At 44.1% G+C, this 19343-nt stretch overlaps 1 protein-coding gene across 1 annotated transcript in view; it reads right to left on the reverse strand.

The window, feature by feature from the left end:
- Window positions 1-601: 601 nt before the first annotated feature.
- The window catches only part of LOC135057244 (interferon regulatory factor 4-like), an 89192-nt gene continuing 70450 nt past the window's right edge, over window positions 602-19343 (reverse strand). The window contains exons 4-9 of the mRNA XM_063963135.1: window positions 15251-15330; window positions 9388-9463; window positions 7901-8029; window positions 5787-6179; window positions 5103-5218; window positions 602-1420 (exon numbers count right to left, since the gene is read on the reverse strand). Coding sequence (XP_063819205.1) covers window positions 1361-1420; window positions 5103-5218; window positions 5787-6179; window positions 7901-8029; window positions 9388-9463; window positions 15251-15330 — 854 coding nt within the window. The 3' untranslated portion in view covers window positions 602-1360. The remainder of the gene's footprint in view (window positions 1421-5102; window positions 5219-5786; window positions 6180-7900; window positions 8030-9387; window positions 9464-15250; window positions 15331-19343) is intronic.

A 19343-nucleotide genomic window follows, 5' to 3' on the forward strand; every position in this document is an offset into this window, starting at 1 on the left:
TGCACATGTACAGGAGGTACAGTCTCAATAGAATGTACACATGTAGAGTGAGGACAGTCTGAATAGAATATACACAGGTACAGGAGGAACAGTCACAATAAAATGTACACATATATAGTGGGTGCAGTCAGAAAAAATGATGCACAGGTACAGGAGGTACAGTCACAATAGAATGTACACATGTACAGTGGGGACAGTCTGAATAGAATATGCACAGATACAGGAGGAACAGTAAGAATGGAATATACACAGGTACGAGACGAACAGTCTCAATAGAATGTACACATGTACAGTGGGGACAGTCTGAATGGAATATACACAGGTACGGGAGGAACAGTCTCAATAGAATGTACATACAGTATGTACAGTGGGGACAGTCTGAATAGAATATGCACAGGTACAGGAGGAACAGTCACAATAGAATGTACATACAGTATGTACAGTGGAGACAGTCTGAATAGAATATGCACAGGTACAGGAGGAACAGTCACAATAGAATGTACATACAGTATGTACAGTGGAGACAGTCTGAATAGAATATGCACAGGTACAGGAGGAACAGTCACAATAGAATGTACATACAGTATGTACAGTGGGGACAGTCTGAATAGAATATGCACAGGTACAGGAGGAACAGTCACAATAGAATGTACATACAGTATGTACAGTGGAGACAGTCTGAATAGAATATGCACAGGTACAGGAGGAACAGTCACAATAGAATGTACACATGTACAGTGGGGACAGTCTGAACAAAATATGCACAGGTACACGAGGAACAGTCACAACAGAATATACACAGGTACAGAAGGAACAGACACAATAGAATGTACATATATATAGTGGGGACAGTCAGAATAGAATATGCACAGGAACAGTCAGAATAGAAAATACACATGTAGTAGTGGGGACAGTCAGAACAGAACGTACACATGTACAAGGGAAAGAATCAGAATAGAATTTACAACGTTTCAGGGTTAACAGTCAGAAAAGTATATGTACAGGTAGTTACTGTATTATCATTACCGTTTATTGATATAGCGCCAGAATACTCTGCAGGTGTACATTTGTTTATATCTGAGGTGTATATTCCAGATACACATATGTGCTTGTATTTACATTTGAAAAGACATTAGTAAAACAAAGCTTGGTTTTAACCAAGCGACACATAGGTAGCAGGCTCCTGCTCACAAGCTTACAATCTATAGGGTCAAGGGATCATGTAAGACAAGGAAGTATGCAGGTTCAGAAGTCCAGTCAGAATACAACTTACAAACATACATAGGGTCAAAACTGCAGAGATCGTATAACTGATATGTGAGCAATGCAGAATAGAGAAACCAATGGCTTGGGCGGTTAGTCATCTCTTCTGTAAACTATTTACCTTCACAAGTCGCTCCCGAGCAAACACTGGCTCCACCTGGGAATGGAAATGACCAATAAAGTACATGTTAGTAAAGTAGCAATATAAGCTTATCTCAGATGTACACCAGATATGTACGCTCTCTAGGTTAAAGGTATGTATGACTGAGTTGTACATTAGATGTACACAAGTACAGTATATACGTCTTAGATGAGTGTTCCAGGTGTACAGTTGTGCATGTCTATATGTAAATTTTGAGATGTACTGTACATCTGAGGTATATATTTCAGGTGTACAGGGGTGTATGTCTGGGGTGAATACTCTAGGTGTACAGGTGTATACAGTATGTTTTAGGTATATGTTTCAGGTATAAAGTTATATGTTTGCATTGGCAAACGCAGGTGGGGTTTCGAGTTGCCCAGAAATCCCCCTCCTCTTGGCCAGCAGTTCAAGTTATGACAGCAATAGTATATAATACAACTACTAAAGCTGCCACCACAACATGCAGTGTAAAGGACAGAGCAAAGCTCCAGTGGTAGCAGCTTCTTCTACCAAGTTTGCTGTGTGGGTGGATCTGAACCATCAATCACTGCACTGGACCAAAGAGTAGCTGCCAGGAAGAATAGACAGGAGCCTTACCATGAGGTGGGACAATGTGAGCTCAGAAAGTGCAGTTCTGTCTCCTACTGGTTCTATTATGTTTGTGTATTTATTATGGGATGTTTAACCTTTCCCTGACCACTTATTTTATTTATATCAGTTAAATATGTTTGTTGCAGCCTATACTATAGACCATCCATAGTGTTGGAAGATTGTAGATTGCATTTGGCACCCCCCCCCCTATAAATATCCTACGTTTGCCCCTGGTTTGAGGGGGTTCACTACGGCTGGCCGGCGGTCGGGCTCCCGGCGACCAGCATACCGGCGCCGGGAGCCTGACCGCCGGCTTACCGACAGTGTGGCGAGCGCAAATGAGCCCCTTGCGGGCTCGCTGCGCTCACCACGCTACGGGCACGGTGGCGCGCTACGCGCGCCACACTATTTTATTCTCCCTCTATGGGGGTCGTGGACCCCCACGAGGGAAAATAAGTGTCGGTATGCCGGCTGTCGGGCTCCCGGCGCCGGTATACTGAGCGCCGGGAGCCCGACCGCCGGCATACAGAAGACCACCCGGTTTGAGGTGTTTATTCCTAGTATACAAGCGTGTATGTCTGAGGTGTATGTTTCAGGTAAAAAGTTATATGCATGATATGTACTGCAAGTTCCAGGAGTACAGGTGTGTGTGTCTGAAGTGACTATCTCAGACATACAAGGGTGCACGTCTGAGATGTATGCTCTAGGTGTACAGGTATGCATATGTGAGGTGTATATTCCAGGTATCCAGGTGTGTATATCTGGTGTATATTTCCAGGTATACAGTGATTTATTTAACTGGGTTGCTGGACCCTGTCCTCTACTGTTACGTGTTTGCACTTAAACTTGTGTCACTAAAGTACAGGTATAATCTTGTATCTGATATGTAATGTGGTGTAGTATCTTTGTGTTGTTAAATGGCAGAAAGGGGAAAAAGAGGGCTTTACAACTCCCATGGTGTTATAGTGAATGCAAACCGCCATCTACCTCTGCAGAAGCCTCTCCAACCTCTTCTGCAGTTGGAGCCCACCTGGTGGCTACTGTGCAGAATGCCTTGCTAGGGATCCACAGTCCTCAGTGAGAGGCTGAGTGGCTCACTGGGGTGGGTTTAGACAAAGTGCTGCGGTCATGCGGTCCCGATTGGACTTAGCTGTGTATGCTAATATAATAGTAGTGACGGGTGTTCTGCAGATGACATCAGCATTAGCACAGTGGTCACCAGTTGAGATGGCCTGGCCATTTCTGTGGGGGTGTCTGGCTGCCCTTGATACCAGTGTCGAATTTCCCATTAGGCATGTGAGGCATGTGTCTAGGCACAGCAATTGTTGGATGCATGTGTTGGTACTGTCAGCCCGAAATGTACCAGTAACTGCTAAATATTTCCACTGTACGGTGCCATGTACCATCTTGTATAGAGTGTAAATGGGTAGGACATGCACAGACTGCCCCTGTAAGCTGTCCTACTTAGTACATATGTATACATACAGTAATTAAAAAAAAAAAAATTAATAGTGTATTTTTTTCTACGAATCTATACAATTGTCTATCATCAGATGAGAACTTATAATCAATTAATGAAAATAATAAAATTAGGCAAGGGGCGGGGGAAGGAGTGGGTGGCCGTTACTGGTGTGCCTAGAAGTGCCCTCACCCCTAAATCTTACCTTGCTTGATACTAGACATTGGTGTTGCTGCTGAGGTTTGCGGGTGGTAAGCACTAACAGGGGTCTGTATGAGGCTGCAACAATTAACACTGACTTGAGGCTCACACAAGTAGGTGCTACATTAGGCAGAAGTTATGTAGTCTTTCCAAAGGGAGCAGTCCATATGTAGTGTAGTGGGTGGGTCCAACTATTTTCAGCCTCAAAAAAGGCCTAATTGAGGCCAAACTAGTAGAACCCACCCACTACACTACATCTGCACTGTTCCCTGCATAACATCTGCCTAACCATCTCCAACACCAAATTGTCAAATGAACGGGTACATAATCCAATTGAACTTTGAACTAGACACCGGCTCATGAGACTTTAACCTTGCCGCTGCCAGCATGTAGTTACCTACCTTCCTCCACCACCAACCCCCTGTACACCGTTATATGCATACATATGCTACACTGTAATATATTTTGTTTAGAATAAACAATTATTAGTAAAACACCTGAGATTCCCGATTGGTCGCCAACATTATATGTTAGATTATCATTAAACCAATAGTTGCCAATTCACATCCACTCTACCACAATTGGGGTTATAAGCCCTTTCTGTCATTTTTATCCACCTTTCTGCCATTTCACAACACAAATATACTACATTACATATCAGATACAAAATTCTAACTATACTTCAGTGATACAAGTTTAAGTGAGAACACATAACAGTAGAGCGCAGAGGTCCAGCAACCCATCTGAATTTTGTCTATATAGAGGGTGGTTCCCTCTTGGACCCCGGCAGCTCCAACAACAAGTGCAAAGCCAGAGCGCACCTGCACATAATGTTTAGCCAATACAGGGAGGTATGTCTGAATGTATGCTCTACTAGGTGTACAGGTGTTTATGTCTGAGGTGTATATTCCAGGTACACAGTGTGCAAGTCTGTCTGAGAGGAATATGTCAGGTATAACGGTGTAAGATTGATGTTCATACCCCAAGTAAACAGATGAGTATTTCTGATGTGTTTATTTCAGAAATAAATGTGCATATGAAAATGTATATTCCAGGTATGCAACGGAGTATGTCTGAGATGTATATTTCAGATATATATATATTGGTCTACATGTCTGAAGTGTATGCTCTAGTCTAGGTGTACCATGTGTATACTTGTGGTGTATATTAAAGATATACAGGTGAGTATGTCTGAAGAGTATACTCTTTGCTTACAGGTGTATATACATGAGGCGTATACTCCTGAGCTTATATATGCAAGCTTGGCTCATCCAGTCCTCTATAGGTACAGTTTTGGTTATATATATAGTATATGAAGATACACTATGTGCTTACATGTTATGTATCAGTGTAGCTGCGTGCACTGTATCTCTCGGATTTGTGCACTCACAAGTCTCTATCTGTAAATGTAGCACATACTGGTTTCTGAAGAGGTGGTATACTCACATGTGCAGTTATTAGTTTTTTAGCGTTCATGGTTGAATCTGGAAACTCCTCTCCAAAACAGAGTTGGATCTGATAATTGGGCTCTGGGCCACTGCGCATCACATACATCTCAAGCTCTACAACAGAGAGGTAGAAGGTGCAGGTGTAAGAGCAATCATTCATCTGACTCCTGTCATGAGATCATTTAATATCACTCTGTTTCTAGAACAGGGCATTATTGGTTGATGGGGATCAGGACCCAAGGCATGGACTATTCGCAGTGGTTCTCAAACTCGGTCCTCAGGACACCACAGCCACACAGCTCATGTTTTCCAGGTCACCCAGCAGGTGCACGGTGTATCACCAACTGTCACATTTTAAAAATCCACAGGTGACCTGGAAAACATGAACTGTGTGAGGTCCTGAGGACCGAGTTTAGGAACCAGTGGACTATTGTATTCACGTTTCTAAATTGGGAAAACTTGGAGGAATAATGCATTCTCCTGAAGGGGCTGATATATTGCTACTGGGGGTTATTAATGTTTCTAGTTTCAGTTTTGAGATCATTTGAGGCAATCACAATTTGTGTAGCTTTTCCCTATGGTAGTGATTCTCCCTCATCTCTTATCTAAGTGACTACCTCTCTGTTTCTCTCTCCCTATAATCCTAGTATTTTCTGTGATCCTCTCCATTCTTGTCTCTTACCATTCATGAAAAGCTCAGTGTCCAACACCTTGCAGGTCTTATGTCTCTCCAATTTGTTAGGCTGGTCAGTGTGCACAGCTAGTGGACCACTCCAGTAGACACGGACCTGGCATTGCCGCTTTACAAAAACACCTTCAGGTGCCACCCACAGTAAAACTCCTTTGTCCAGATGCATTAATAGCTTTTTGAGAACTATATGCATATCTGGAGAAAGAAAGCCTGGTAGATCCTCAGGGGATGGAAGTGCGATTATCTCCAGTGGGATGGGTGGGCCGAGGCTGTATTCACTTTGGGATGATGATAGCGGGACAATGTGACATCCTTCAGCTGTCTTTGTGGTGACTTCAGTTACTAGATTGTCCTGATAGTATAGGCGCACATGAAGCCAGAAGTCTACAGTAAGGAAAAACAAGATACGTGACACATTTGCACAATACACAATGTCAAGATATATCTCTATCTATCTATCTATCTATCTATCTATCTATCTATCTATCTATCTATCCCAATATAAATAGAGGACAGTTTGTCAGGCTTCCACTAGACCCATCTAGTCTGCCTATGTACATACACACACTTACACACTAGAGTTAATTTTGTTGGGAGACAATTAACCTACCAGTATATTTTTGGACTGTGGGAGGAAACTGGAGTACCCAGAGGGAACCCACGCAAACATGGAGAGAATATACAAACTCCACACAGTTAGGGCCATGGTGGGAACTGAACCAATGACCTCAGTGCTGTGAGGCAGTCATGCTAACCATTGCTTACGTCTACAGCGTTAGATATGTAATAGCAGCAACAGATCCTGGCCACACTGTACCCTCCATAGTCTGCACACACCAGACAACATGTTCTCCCTGCCCTGCCTCACTCAGGTAAGTGGCTGCAGATTTGGGCACCCAGTCGTTGCTGCCACTTGTCTATTGGCACCTTCTGCTACCAACTTTGAGCAGGGTCTGGTGCTGTGTGACCCTGGCATTGTGCAGGGGGAACTGTCTGTATGTTTCTGGGAAAGAGATGCCAAGGAATGGGTGCTCTGCATTAGCCGGGCAGCTCTGTTCTCATCACTGATTTTACTGTAGCATGTGAGTTTGTATACATGCATTTTACACACTTTGTATTGTACATGTACATAAACATGCACACAGGGTAGGATGTGCTAACAAGGCTAACAACACTAACATGCGATCAAAACTGAGTCTGCAGGTTTTAGAGTTTTGACTGGGTATGTACCCAGAAATGCAATTCGAATCACAAAGGACAGCCTACCCGATAGGCACAGTCATTGCAATCACATAACTACTACATTTCTGAGTAATGCCATCTAATAGAAATGCAGCTTAAACTTCAAAAACGTCATTTTCAGAGTTCTGGATGCATTTTTGCCCTTTGTACACCCTGCCATTAGATAGATAGATAGATAGATAGATAGATAGATAGATAGATAGATAGATATAGCAATAATACATGTGACAAAAAAAAACTGTAAAGGGGAGGAGCTGGATCCAGAGAGGGTGTCAGGCTAAATCACTGCGCTATCAAAACAGACTGAAATGGCTTACATAAATCATTAAATTCCCCCTCCCCCCAAAAAAAGAAATAAAAAAAAAGAAAAGAAAAATAAAGAAATGTCTAGATCCGCCCCTGTGTTGGGGTGCCTTGAGGACTGATTTATTAAGCTCGGTGAAGTGATAAATTGTAAGGTGATAAAGGACCAGCCAATCAGATCCTAACTGACATTTTTCAAACACAGCCTGTGACATGGCAGTTAGGAGCTGATTGGCTGGTCCTTTATCACCTTCCACTTTATCACTTCACCGAGCTTAATAAATCTGCCCCTGAGTTTGGGAACCACTAGCCTACAGGAAGTTTTGTTCCTCTTTATTATCTGGTAGCGGATTGTTGTGTTGGCATTCCTGTACATGTGATCTCACCTATAAGAATAATAAACACTCAGATTTCCAATGTTAGAAAACAAGAGCCCTTAGGAAATGTAATATCATGTGTTCAAACTGTACAACATCACATGATGAATCTCTTCAGGCTTGAGTGTTGCTAAAGATTCAGGCCTGCATCTAATTCTATATCAGGTGATGTGACTTACTGACCTGATGATGATGATGATGATGATGATGATGATGAAGGTGATGGTGGGATAACAGCAGCTTCCTCAGCCAAATCTGTTACTTTAGGATGGATCTGATGATTCCTCCAGGTGACTGGTTCGGTAAGACATCCTGGATAGGAGGGGAAGTAAGTGGAAGTCTGTCTGCATTTATATACTAAAATAAAAATGCTCAATGACAAAGCCAGATTGGATGACTAGTCCAAAAAATCAACCCAAATTCTGAGTTATTTTAAGTTTAAAATGCAGTAGGGTTTATTATTGCACCCTATGCAATATTAAAAGTATGTAAAATATCAGCTCAGCACATTCACAATATTAGCTTGAAGTAAAAATTTCAGGTTCAATTCTTTCCCGTGGGACCTCAAATTCCATTTTTTCTTAGGATGGCTCTGGTTTCTGGATATACTGTATGTAACTTATTTCTCTGGGAATCAGACTTCTAAAACACTAGAGGCCAATTCAGAATTGCACGCAAATTGGCCATAGATCTCCGCCTGTATCCAGAGCTGGCCGTATCTATGTTGAGATGTGACTGAGATGTGCAGGACTCTGAACCAACCGTAGTTCAAAGTTGTGTATGTTCAGCTACTGTGCGTGCACAGTGCAACAAATCACTAATGCTGGTGTCACCCAGTGCAGACTCCTCACGAGCACCAGAGGGGTAAGTCCACACTTTCTCCCGCACATTGTGGATACACCAACCGAGGAGGTAACCCAAATATAAGAGGGCAGCTCTGCTATTGTGGGGTCACCACCTCGGATGGTGTCACTTGGCGCGGTTTGTACTGCCTACATCCCCTAGTGCAATGCTGCAAATAACAAAATCTGCCCAGAAAACAGACTTACGTGTGAACCTGAATTAGCCTCATAGTGTACGCTAGCAATGGAGTATAGCAACTATTGCAATGGTGCAATAGTCTGATCTAAAAAGAGAGCAGTTTAAGCTTTATGGTACGAGCTTTATGGTATGAGCTTTATACTATGAGCTTTATGGTATGAGTTTGCTTGTTTCAAACAAATTGAAATGGTATACTGCAGGGTTGGGATTGTGATACCGACGGTTGGCATCCCGGCGGTCAGCATCCTGACACCGGGATCCCAGCCGCCAAGTTGCCGGCGGGGAAGCCTGCGTTCACCACAAGTTCTATTCCTACTCTATGGGTGTCGTGGACACCCATGAGAGGGAATAGTCCATGTTAGTTGGCAGGCCGACTGTCAGGATGTTTGTTGGTCGGGATGCCGGCGTCGGTATACTGACCGGCGGTATCCCGACCGCCGGTAACATAACTACATCCCATTCTGCATATACAGTACAAGATGAATTAGGGTATTCCCACAAGCTGCCGGGGCTAAGAAAACACACAGGCAGCTTGATGTATGCACGAAGAATAAAGTTAAAATGTAATTAAAAAAAATGAAAGTTCAAGTTAATTACTGTATAACTACACCAGCGGTGTCCTTTCTCACCTATTTCCATTGGGCTCCTTGACCCCAGTAATTGGTTTTGTATGTCGGGTAGACCTTCTATCTTCGTATTCTCCATCTAGAGAGGAGGAGTGAAGAATGACTTTAGTTAGACAAGGAGAAAGGTGACGAAGATTGGAAAACACTCCAAAACTGAAGCAACTATGAAAGATTGAAGAATACATTGATCACTGATCTGTAGCAGGCAGTCTCATCTTGTGATATCATTTTCTCAAGTTACTCAAGAGGCAAGATTTGTTAAGTGGCTTTTGCAAGTTACCAATTCCCCGAAGGTTTGTCCCTGAAATTTAGAATGTCAATAATATTTTTTTTTATAAATTCTTTATTTAAATAAAAAAGGGTTTTTCATAACAAAGTAGCCACAGAACAATCACGTACAGGTCAGTAGTGCAAACATACACTGCAAATTAGAAGACATATAGAAACATGGAAACACGTGATGCAGTCGTCTGGAAGTGGTAGCCATAAAAATTGAAAAACTCAATAATATACAAGAATCTGTCCAACCCCCCCCCCCCCCCCCCCCCCCCCCCAAAAAAAAAAGGGAAGAGAAATTTGAGATATATCAGATTCCGTCATACTCAGAAATAAAGAGAAAAGCAGAGTTTAGAGGAGAAGAGACAAAGAGGAGAGGAACGGAAGAAGAAGACAAAGGACAAAGAGAAAGCAGGAAGGAAAGAAAGAAAGGGAGCCACTCGGCTGGAGGGAACCATCAATAAGGGCATCTAAGTCATCCGTAGAAAACTACCGTGTTACACGTCCTTAAACCAAAGAGAGGAGGAAGGAAAGGTAAACCCATTGGTGAACTAGTAGGATGGCAAATCGAATCCTTTCCTACCCAGGAGAAGATACGGGTACCAGAGCCAGATAAGTTGGTGTTAGTTTAAAGTCCTGCCAGCTAAGCCACATAGTTTAATATATCCCCTGTTTTTCGGGTGTGGAAAAGTAAATTTCGTCCATAGACTGATAAAAGTCCATACGTTGACACCAGTCCCACACAGTAGGAGGAGACATAGAGCGCTAACGAACCGGGACAACTGCTCTAGCGGCGTTATTCATGTGCCGTAATAAGGATTTCTTATATTTAGAGATAGGAATATCGGTATGGGAGAGTAACCAAAAATCAGGTCCCGAGGGGACAGGGAAGCCCAACACCTCGGCGGCTATTTTTTGAATTCCTTCCCAAAATGGGACTATCGATAAACAGTCCCACCAAATGTGTATCAGTGAGCCCAATTCCGTGCCACTTCTCCAACACATTGGAGACACCCCGGGAAAATATTTATGGACAACAGTTGGGCAACGGTACCATCTAGATAAAAGTTTAAATTGGGTCTCCACTACGTCCATACTGGTGGAGCAAGCGCTGGTTACTTGATACACCTTATTCCAATTCACTGCTATCCCCTTAAGTAGGAAATCCCTGTCCCACTGCACTTGGTAAGTTGTATTAGAGGGCAGGTGATAGGAGAAATTGGTATATGGAGGAGATAGTATGAGTGGGGGAGTGCGGTTGCAAACATAGTTTCTCAAACATGGTCAGCTCTTTGACCCACGTGTTTAGTCTCCCAAAGGAGGAAATAAAGTGGCGGGCCTGTATATCGAACCAATAATCCGACTTATGAAGGCCTGATTCCACTAACAATGTCTCAAAGGATTTGATGCGGTCCCCTTGTAAAACATCATAAATCCTAGTGACACCCGCCAACTTCCAAGGAGCAGCGGCCCTTTCCACACTACCCGGTAGAAATTAGGGATTATGCACAAATGGGAGTCAATTGGGATATTGGTGACGTAATATTTAGCTTCACCCGCAGCCTCTTCCACAACAGTAGAGTAGGACCTACAGTAGGGTGATCACTATGGCCTAATTTTGACAACCACGGCACTAAAGACAAGTGGGAGTCGGTGGAGAATGATTCAATTGAAACCCATTATCACCCGAATTTCTAGTACAATCCAGTATTCTGTTTGGCAAAGACGCCTGATAATAAGCTGAAAACAGTGGTAATTGCAGACCCCCCTGGGTGTTGCGTCTAAAGAGAGTCTGGTGCTTAAACCTAGGTTTTCTCCCTCCCCAAACATAGTCATGTAATATCTTGTTCAGAGCGGATAGAATGTCAATAAGATTAACTGCAAAACAAGAATGTTTGCATTTAGGGGCACATTTATTAATAACTGTGGCCTGCCTTTGGAAATGAAGATTCGCAAAATAAGGAATCTTTGTTTGCCTGAAAGTACAGTATCATCCCGATACAAATAAGAGCCCTTCTTGGCGAACAGTATAAAGTAAAGTGATCGTATATGCAAACGCCTTACTTCCTGGCTTCCTGCAATAGAGTGGACTGAAAACATTGTGCATTATGTAGTCCATCATTTTGTAAAGAAAACCAGAGACTGCATCAGGTATTGGAGATATCTTATCTGCGGTCTCCCCTTCTTACATATTACTGATGCTGTTTATGGGAGATACCCTGCAAAACAGCATTGATAAATATGCCCCTTAATATTGTTGCTGGTTTAAATTTTGTGTCCAAAGCAGCAAGCCAATGCTTAATCTAGCCATGGGAGTCTGCCAGGGCCGTCTTAACAGTAGTGTAGGCTCCTGAGCACAGCAATGCCCTGGGCCCCCTACCCATCCTCCAGCGGCAGCTTTGATGTCCCGCGGGCGGTTGTGGATGTTCTATCTTCCGCTCAGCATGTAGGACCTGGAGCTGTAATTTCTGCTAATTACTCCTTTACTGCACAGATGGTGGGAGATGGGGCGGGAGGGAGAACACTAATCTGTAGAAGGGGGCATTGGGCTGAATGAAGGGGCCCTGGTACATGACTTCCAGGGTGGTAGGGGTTGTTTAATATGCAGGGGAGGAGTGGATAGTGGAGTGAGCTTAATATTTATAATTTTACGGTGGGAGGGCAGCTTGCTTGACTACAGATATCTCAAGATCCTGAAAATATATTTCTTAGATTTGAATGGGATAAAAAACTAGAGAGTCCCACCTTTCAGGAGGTTCTGGGGACTTGCGGATCAGAGTTCAGGAGTCAGAGCAATCCACCAACGAAAATCTAAAACTGCATATTAGGCGTGTGGAGCTTAAGCAGGGACCAGCTGCTGGAAGGCTGATATATCTGGTTCTGGGCACAGTAGAGACAAGCTGCCAGTGTCCACTGAAAGGGGAGAGTCCCAGGTTTTGGAGTATACCATCAGAAAAACTCCAAGTCAGATAGAACCGGAGATATATGGCTGGGAAGAGCAATTAACAGGCTTGGATAGGGACCGCTGCTTTCAAGTCAGATATCTCCAGTTCCCCAGGGCAGATTTTCAGAAATCTGGTATCTCTGGAAAGAGGGGACCCTCTTCTATCAGCCTAGGGACCTTATACTCCTGGGGCTCTTGGGGCGGAGCCCATACAAAAAGACGGCACTGGAGTCTGCCACAGACATTATAAACAACTGTATAGACAAGACAACACTCATCCACACCACAGATTTCCAATGCTGTATTCTAATTGTTCCACTGATCTGCATGCAGATCTGCCTACGGCATTACATGGCAGCTCAGGGCTAACCGTGAGAAAATGGTGCTTTCATATTATTATCACTGACTACTATATGCCAATGTCTGTGTGGGCATAATAATTGGCACAGATTAGAGATCAATTTCTGTGCTGGTTATATCCCTGTCCTCTGCCTGTACTCTTTTTTTTAATTCAACAATTTTTATTAGATTTTTTATAGAAAAACAAGAACAGGGAAGACCTTCATGATATAGACAAACCAAAAACCGGAGAAAAACCGGTATAGTTACAGTGTTTCAACATAAGGTATTTTTAAGTCACATCAGCGAAATCAACAAATACATACATAGTCGGTAGCTGTAAGCTTGGGTAAGAGGCAAAGGATGGACAATCTTAACCTACATGAGGTCTAGGAAATGATGAAGACAGTACCGGTGTACGTCTCAACATAAGAAATTATCATATACCTAAGGCCAAGCAGGCAAGCACCCAGTTCTACCTGATCTCTGCCTGTACTCTTACAGGAAATTAGTGAGTGAAAAGTGAGAAAGGAACAGAGGATAAATCCATATGGATACCAACTGCTGCTCCACCAGAGACTTTTGTTCCTATCAGGTAATAAATGTTTAGACCACAGGTTCTCAAACTCGGTCCTCAGGACCCCACACAGTGCATGTTTTGCAAGTAACCCAGCAGGTGCACAGGTGTATTAATTAATCACAGACATTTTAAAAGGTTCACAGGTGAGCTAATTATTTCACTTGTGATTCTGTGAGGAGACCTGCAAAACATGCACTGTGTGGGGTCCTGAGGACCGAGTTTGAGAACCTGTGGTTTAGAGTCGGACCATTGTTAACCATTTAACTGGCATGGTCCGATCCCATGCAACCGTGCAGCCCCACTGTGTCTCCCTGTTTTTGATGAGGAGACCCATTCTGCAGATATGCATTAAATAATATTTAAATATAACATTTTAAAAAACAACTTTATGAATGGTTTTGAAGGGAAAAATAGCCAGTTAAGCGTTAAATCTCTTTTGTCTGTTTAAAATCTTAGAACAAGTTTTATTTATAATGTACATTTAAATGGAAGACTTCAGCCATATCAGTACTCCAACTCTATACTCTATAAAGTGCTCTGCTACTGAACCACTCACTTAGGTCCTGATCTAGAGATGGATGCAGTCTGTGCACGCTGATGCGTCTTTGGAGGCAGCAGGGATGCTCAAATATTCTAATGCAGCAGGAGGCGTCTGTAGGAAAAAGACTCCTGCATGTAGGGCTGATCCTAGTACTCTGTCCGAAGACACAGCATCAGATCACCAACACGACCATTGGTCGCAGCCTTCGGCCATCTGAGTAAACCTCAGCTTAGTCATATTGGCCGCCGGAACACTTCTGTCAGGGCCAAAAAATCTGCATCCAAACACTCAGAGCCTGGCCTGGGAACTCTTAAAAAACAGAGATGATATACTCCTGTTTTGTGGAACGGTCCCCTTCGCCGCTCCTCCCACACCCCACAAAATGTTTTTTTGCGTTATGTCAGTCATACTGTGGCTAAGTGCGAATTGCGAGAGATCACACAGGACTCATTCTGAACATGCATAGAATGGGTCCTGTGCACATGCAGATCCACAAATATTGGAGAGGTACGTAAACCATCAGGTCTACCTACATCTCTGTTTCAGGCCATTCATGCAAACACATCTCTGGCTGCTTGCTGCAAAGGGAATGCTAAAGCTACTATATGCACCTTCCAATCCGAACTCACCGCCCCACTCTTCCATACGTTAGAGCAGCCGTCATCACTATTATCTGCACACCACACTAGGTGCAGGAGATGTGCCTGAAGTTGCTGTCCACAGTGCAGACACATGAATAGTTCATGACACACCTGTGAGACTATTCTCTTGCAAGTGTTCACATTGCTGCTACCCAGATATTTTTCAGAAATGCCATTTTGGTTGATTCAGAGAAACAACTAAGATCTGCATCACATGTCTGTTCTCAAGGATGCGTATGCAGCCTACGCCACATGCGGCAAAATCACTAGATGTGGCCGCATTCAGAGCTGCATGTGACTCAGAATCAGGCCTTAAGTCAGTTGTTGAGGAGGAGAGCATCTTGTAGAACATGGTACAGGACACGATGGACGGTCTCCAGAAATATTGACATGTAAACAACGAATATATATCTATATATATATATATATATATATATAGATATATATATACATACACATACACACACACACACACACACACACACACACACACACACACACACACACACACACTGTGCCTTTATTACTAGTGCTGTAATAATAACCAAAACTGTCTGTGGTTCTTCTGTGGGCCTTGAAGCGCCTTCTGTTTGGGGGTTCTTAGATGCTTCTCTGTTGCCTTCATCTGAAACACAATGAATTCATTTCAGATATTCATTAGAAAAACAACATTCATGTAATCCTATGTACAATCTCAACAGAGACGTCATGGTGCCCTAGGCAAGATACTGGTTTCCAAACCGCTACACCAACCATAATACCCTATCGCTAACACCCTAACCCAAACACCTCAATTAACCTTAATAACCTAACCATACCCTAACTCAAACCCCTAAACTAACCCTAATACCCTGACCATAAGTTTTCCCTCTTAGCACAATAAAGCCTTCTCCCTGTTACTCCATACATACAAAACACAAGCCTGTTATGAAATAGCGCTAGGAATTGGGAGTCGTACAGGCGTTAACACTGGCAGACCCCATACCCCCCCCCCCCCCCTTTTTTTTTCACTTCAATAATTTGTATTGTAATTTTCAAGGGGAAGGATACAGAAAAAGGGGGGGGTGAGAGAAGGAGAAGGGTGATGGGGTACATAAGTAAAATACACATATCAATGTACATTAAGTAATAATGTTAAGAGTGCTGCAAACAAAAAAAAACGATACAAGCATAATAACTTTCGGAGAATGAAAGGATCTCTCAAGGAGAATTTACTTAATTTAGGCCAATTGGTAATGTGTCCATCGCAGATGAGTTGGTCAAATAGCGGGCACACTCGCCTACTGTAATGTATTCGTGGCAAGCCATCCACTTCATGAGAGGGGATGAAGTTGAAGTAGAGTAGGGAACAGAAGACGTTTCCATGGTGAAATAAAAATGGATTTTATGAACCACTTTAAGTAAAGGAGGGGGAAGAGACTGCTTCCAGCATTGTAATAATGCAGCATGAGTAGCTATCAAAATATGGCCTAACACATACCGTAGATGAGGTAGGATGGATGCAGGATAAAGGTGAAGGAGCGCTAGAGAAGAAGAGGGGACCAGGGACAGACTACGCACACTATTAATCAAAGAGAAATATCTTCCCAAAAATTTGTGAAGGAGAGGGCACGTCCAGAAGACCCTACCAGATCCAGTAGTGAGGGAGCGGACTGCCTTTTATTACAAGTATATTAGTACCAGGGCACAATAGCATAAAAAATTATTGGTAAAAGAATCATCATCATGATGTAGTAATATATGTTTACCTGCCTGACATGGCACCTTGTCACAACACCACCCTAAGCCTCTCTCTGTCCGTCCGCTCATCACTTCACTTACTGCATGCTGCTGTGCTAGGGCGGGGCACTGTCTGACTGTAGTGGGACTCTGGGAGTGTGGGACGAGTCATGACGTCACGCGGTGGGCGCGCAGTGCTCCTCTGGGAACCTGTTTGGCAGAAGCACAGTAACAGAGTCCAGTGCCAGTATTAGTGATATTACTGGTCTGAGCCTCGTTACTGAGCCCCTGTAAACATTTAAAAGTACAACATAGAAACCAGCCTTCGTAATGGATGGACCTGATTTTGTGGGGCACAGCCACGGGCACCTTGAGACCCACCACAAGCTAGGCGAGCGGCAAGGTTGCCTTGCAGTAAATCCAGCCCTGTCTGCAGATTCTTCCCCTTCCTTTGGTGTATCAAGCAGTGAAAACAGTGGATAAGTAGCCCATAGAAACCAATCAGATTATACCCATAATTTTATAGAATCTACTTGATAAATGTTACCCCATGATTGGTTGCTAGTCTCCACTAGTCCACTTATTCACTCTTTTCATTACTTCATACATCAACCCCTTAATGAGACTCCTGATTAACAATCTCTCCTTAGTTTCCTGCTATATGCCTTACTACTGTTGACTGTGATACATTACAAATGTTTTTCTATGCACTGTACAATAATTTCTTGTACAGGTTTACCTGGTCTACCCTTCCCCCTTCTTTTTTTTTTCCTTTCTTCTCTTCCTCCTCCCTCATTAAATTGGAAAAACTTTATAAAAATTATTGTTGATAGCAGAAAAATCAGGATTTTGGTACTTACCGATAAATTCCTTTCTCCGATTCCACAGGGGACACTGGAGCTCAGTTAAAATGGGGAAATAGTAGGCAGTAACTGGGAGCTGTCACTTTAAAACTCTAACACTGTGGCTAGCTCCTCGCCTACTATGTCCCCCCTCCAAGCCAGTCTACGTAAAACTGTGCCCGAGGAGAGCTGGAATAGACAAACGTTAAAGTAGAGGAGGTTAACGAAAGCCATGTAAACCAGGATAACATGAAACAAAACTGGAAACCTTTCTGAAAAAAAGGTTAACCTGAACCAAACAAGCAGTCACATAGTGACCTGCAAACCGTTAAGCGAAAAAAGGAGGAAACAGCGCCGGGTGGGCGTCCAGTGTCCCTTGTGGAATCGGAGAAAGGGATTTATCGGTAAGTACCAAAATCCTGATTTCTCCTTCATCCACTAGGGGACACTGGAGCGCAGTCACAATGGGGATGTCCCAGACCTCCCAAGACGGGAGGGAGAGCGCTGAAAGTCCTGTAAAACCGCTCGGCCAAACTGCGATGCAGAAGCCGCAAAAGTGTCAAACCTGTAAAATTTGACAAACGTATGTTGGCCCGACCAAGTAGCCGCCCGACATAAAGTAGTCATGGAGACTCCGCGGGCAGCTGCCCACAAGGGCCCCACAGAGCGCGTAGAGTGCGCTGAAATTGAAGACAGAGGTTCCCGAGAAGCTGCCAAATAAGCCTGTCTGATGGTCAGTCGAATCCATCGGGACAAAGTTTGCTTAGAAGCCAGCCAACCACGGCGGGCAGCATCGTATAGAACAAATAAAGAGTCCGACTTCCGAATAGCCGAAGTCCTATCCACATAGATCTTGAGCGCCCTGACAACGTCCAACGATCTCGAATCCGGAGAGTCCACCGAGAGAGCCGGAACCACAAGTGGCTGATTGATGTGAAAATCGGACACCACCTTCGGTAGAAAAGACATGCGAGTACAGAGCTCGGTCCTGCATGAAATACCAGGTAAGGAGGTGGACAAGAGAGAGCCCCAAGTTCCGACACCCGTCTGGCCGAAGCCAGAGCCAGGAGAAGGACCACCTTCCAGGTGAGATATTTCATCTCCACCGACTCCAGAGGCTCAAACAACGAAGACTGCAGAAAAGAGAGGACCAGATTGAGGTCCAATGGTGCTGTCGGAGGGCGAAAGGGAGGCTGAATTCGTAGAACCCCCTGAAAGAAAGTCTGAACTTCCGGCAGCAAGGCTAACTTTTTCTGGAAGAAAACCGAAAGAGCAGAGACCTGCACCTTTAGTGAACCCAGTCTTAAGCCTGCCAAGAAACCTGCCTGCAAAAAACTGAGAAGACTGGCTAAGTGAAAAACTGTAGGAGAAAACTCTCGACGTTCACACCAGGCCACATAGGCCATCCAAATGCGGTAGTAGTGAGACGAGGTGACTGACTTTCTAGCCTGAAGCATAGTAGGTATAACCGTACGAGGAATCCCCTTCCTTTTCAAGATGGCCTTCTCAACAGCCACGCCGTCAAACGTAGCCTGCGTAAGTCTAGATAACGAAAAGGACCCTGTCATAGCAGATCGTCCCGTAGTGGCAGGGGCCAAGGCTCGGCTACTGACAACAGGTGTAGGGTGGTGTACCAAGCCCTGCGCGGCCAATTTGGAGCCACCAGGAGGACCAGAGCGTCTTCTCTCTTGATGTGTTGCAGAACCCGAGGCAACAACGGGAAAGGAGGAAAGAGGTAAATGAACCGGAAATTCCAAGGAGCTGTGAGGGCATCCACGCCCGCCGCCGCCGGGTCCCTCGTCCGAGAGTAATACAGAGGCAGTTGATGGTTCAGGCGGAACGCCATGAGGTCGATCTGTGGTTTTCCTCACCGGCGGACCAGCTGACAAAACACCTGGGGGTGGAGTAACCACTCTCCCGGGTGCATGTCCTGTCGGCTTAGATAATCGGCTTCCCAATTGTCCACTCCTGGAATGAATATCGCCGAAAAGGACAGAGCATACTCCTCCGCCCAGAGAAGGATGTTGGTGACCTCCCTCATCGCCGCACGGCTGCGAGTGCCGCCCTGAGGTTGATG

Source organism: Pseudophryne corroboree, chromosome 3 (genome assembly GCF_028390025.1).
Source record: "Pseudophryne corroboree isolate aPseCor3 chromosome 3, aPseCor3.hap2, whole genome shotgun sequence".
NCBI lineage: Eukaryota > Metazoa > Chordata > Amphibia > Anura > Myobatrachidae > Pseudophryne > Pseudophryne corroboree.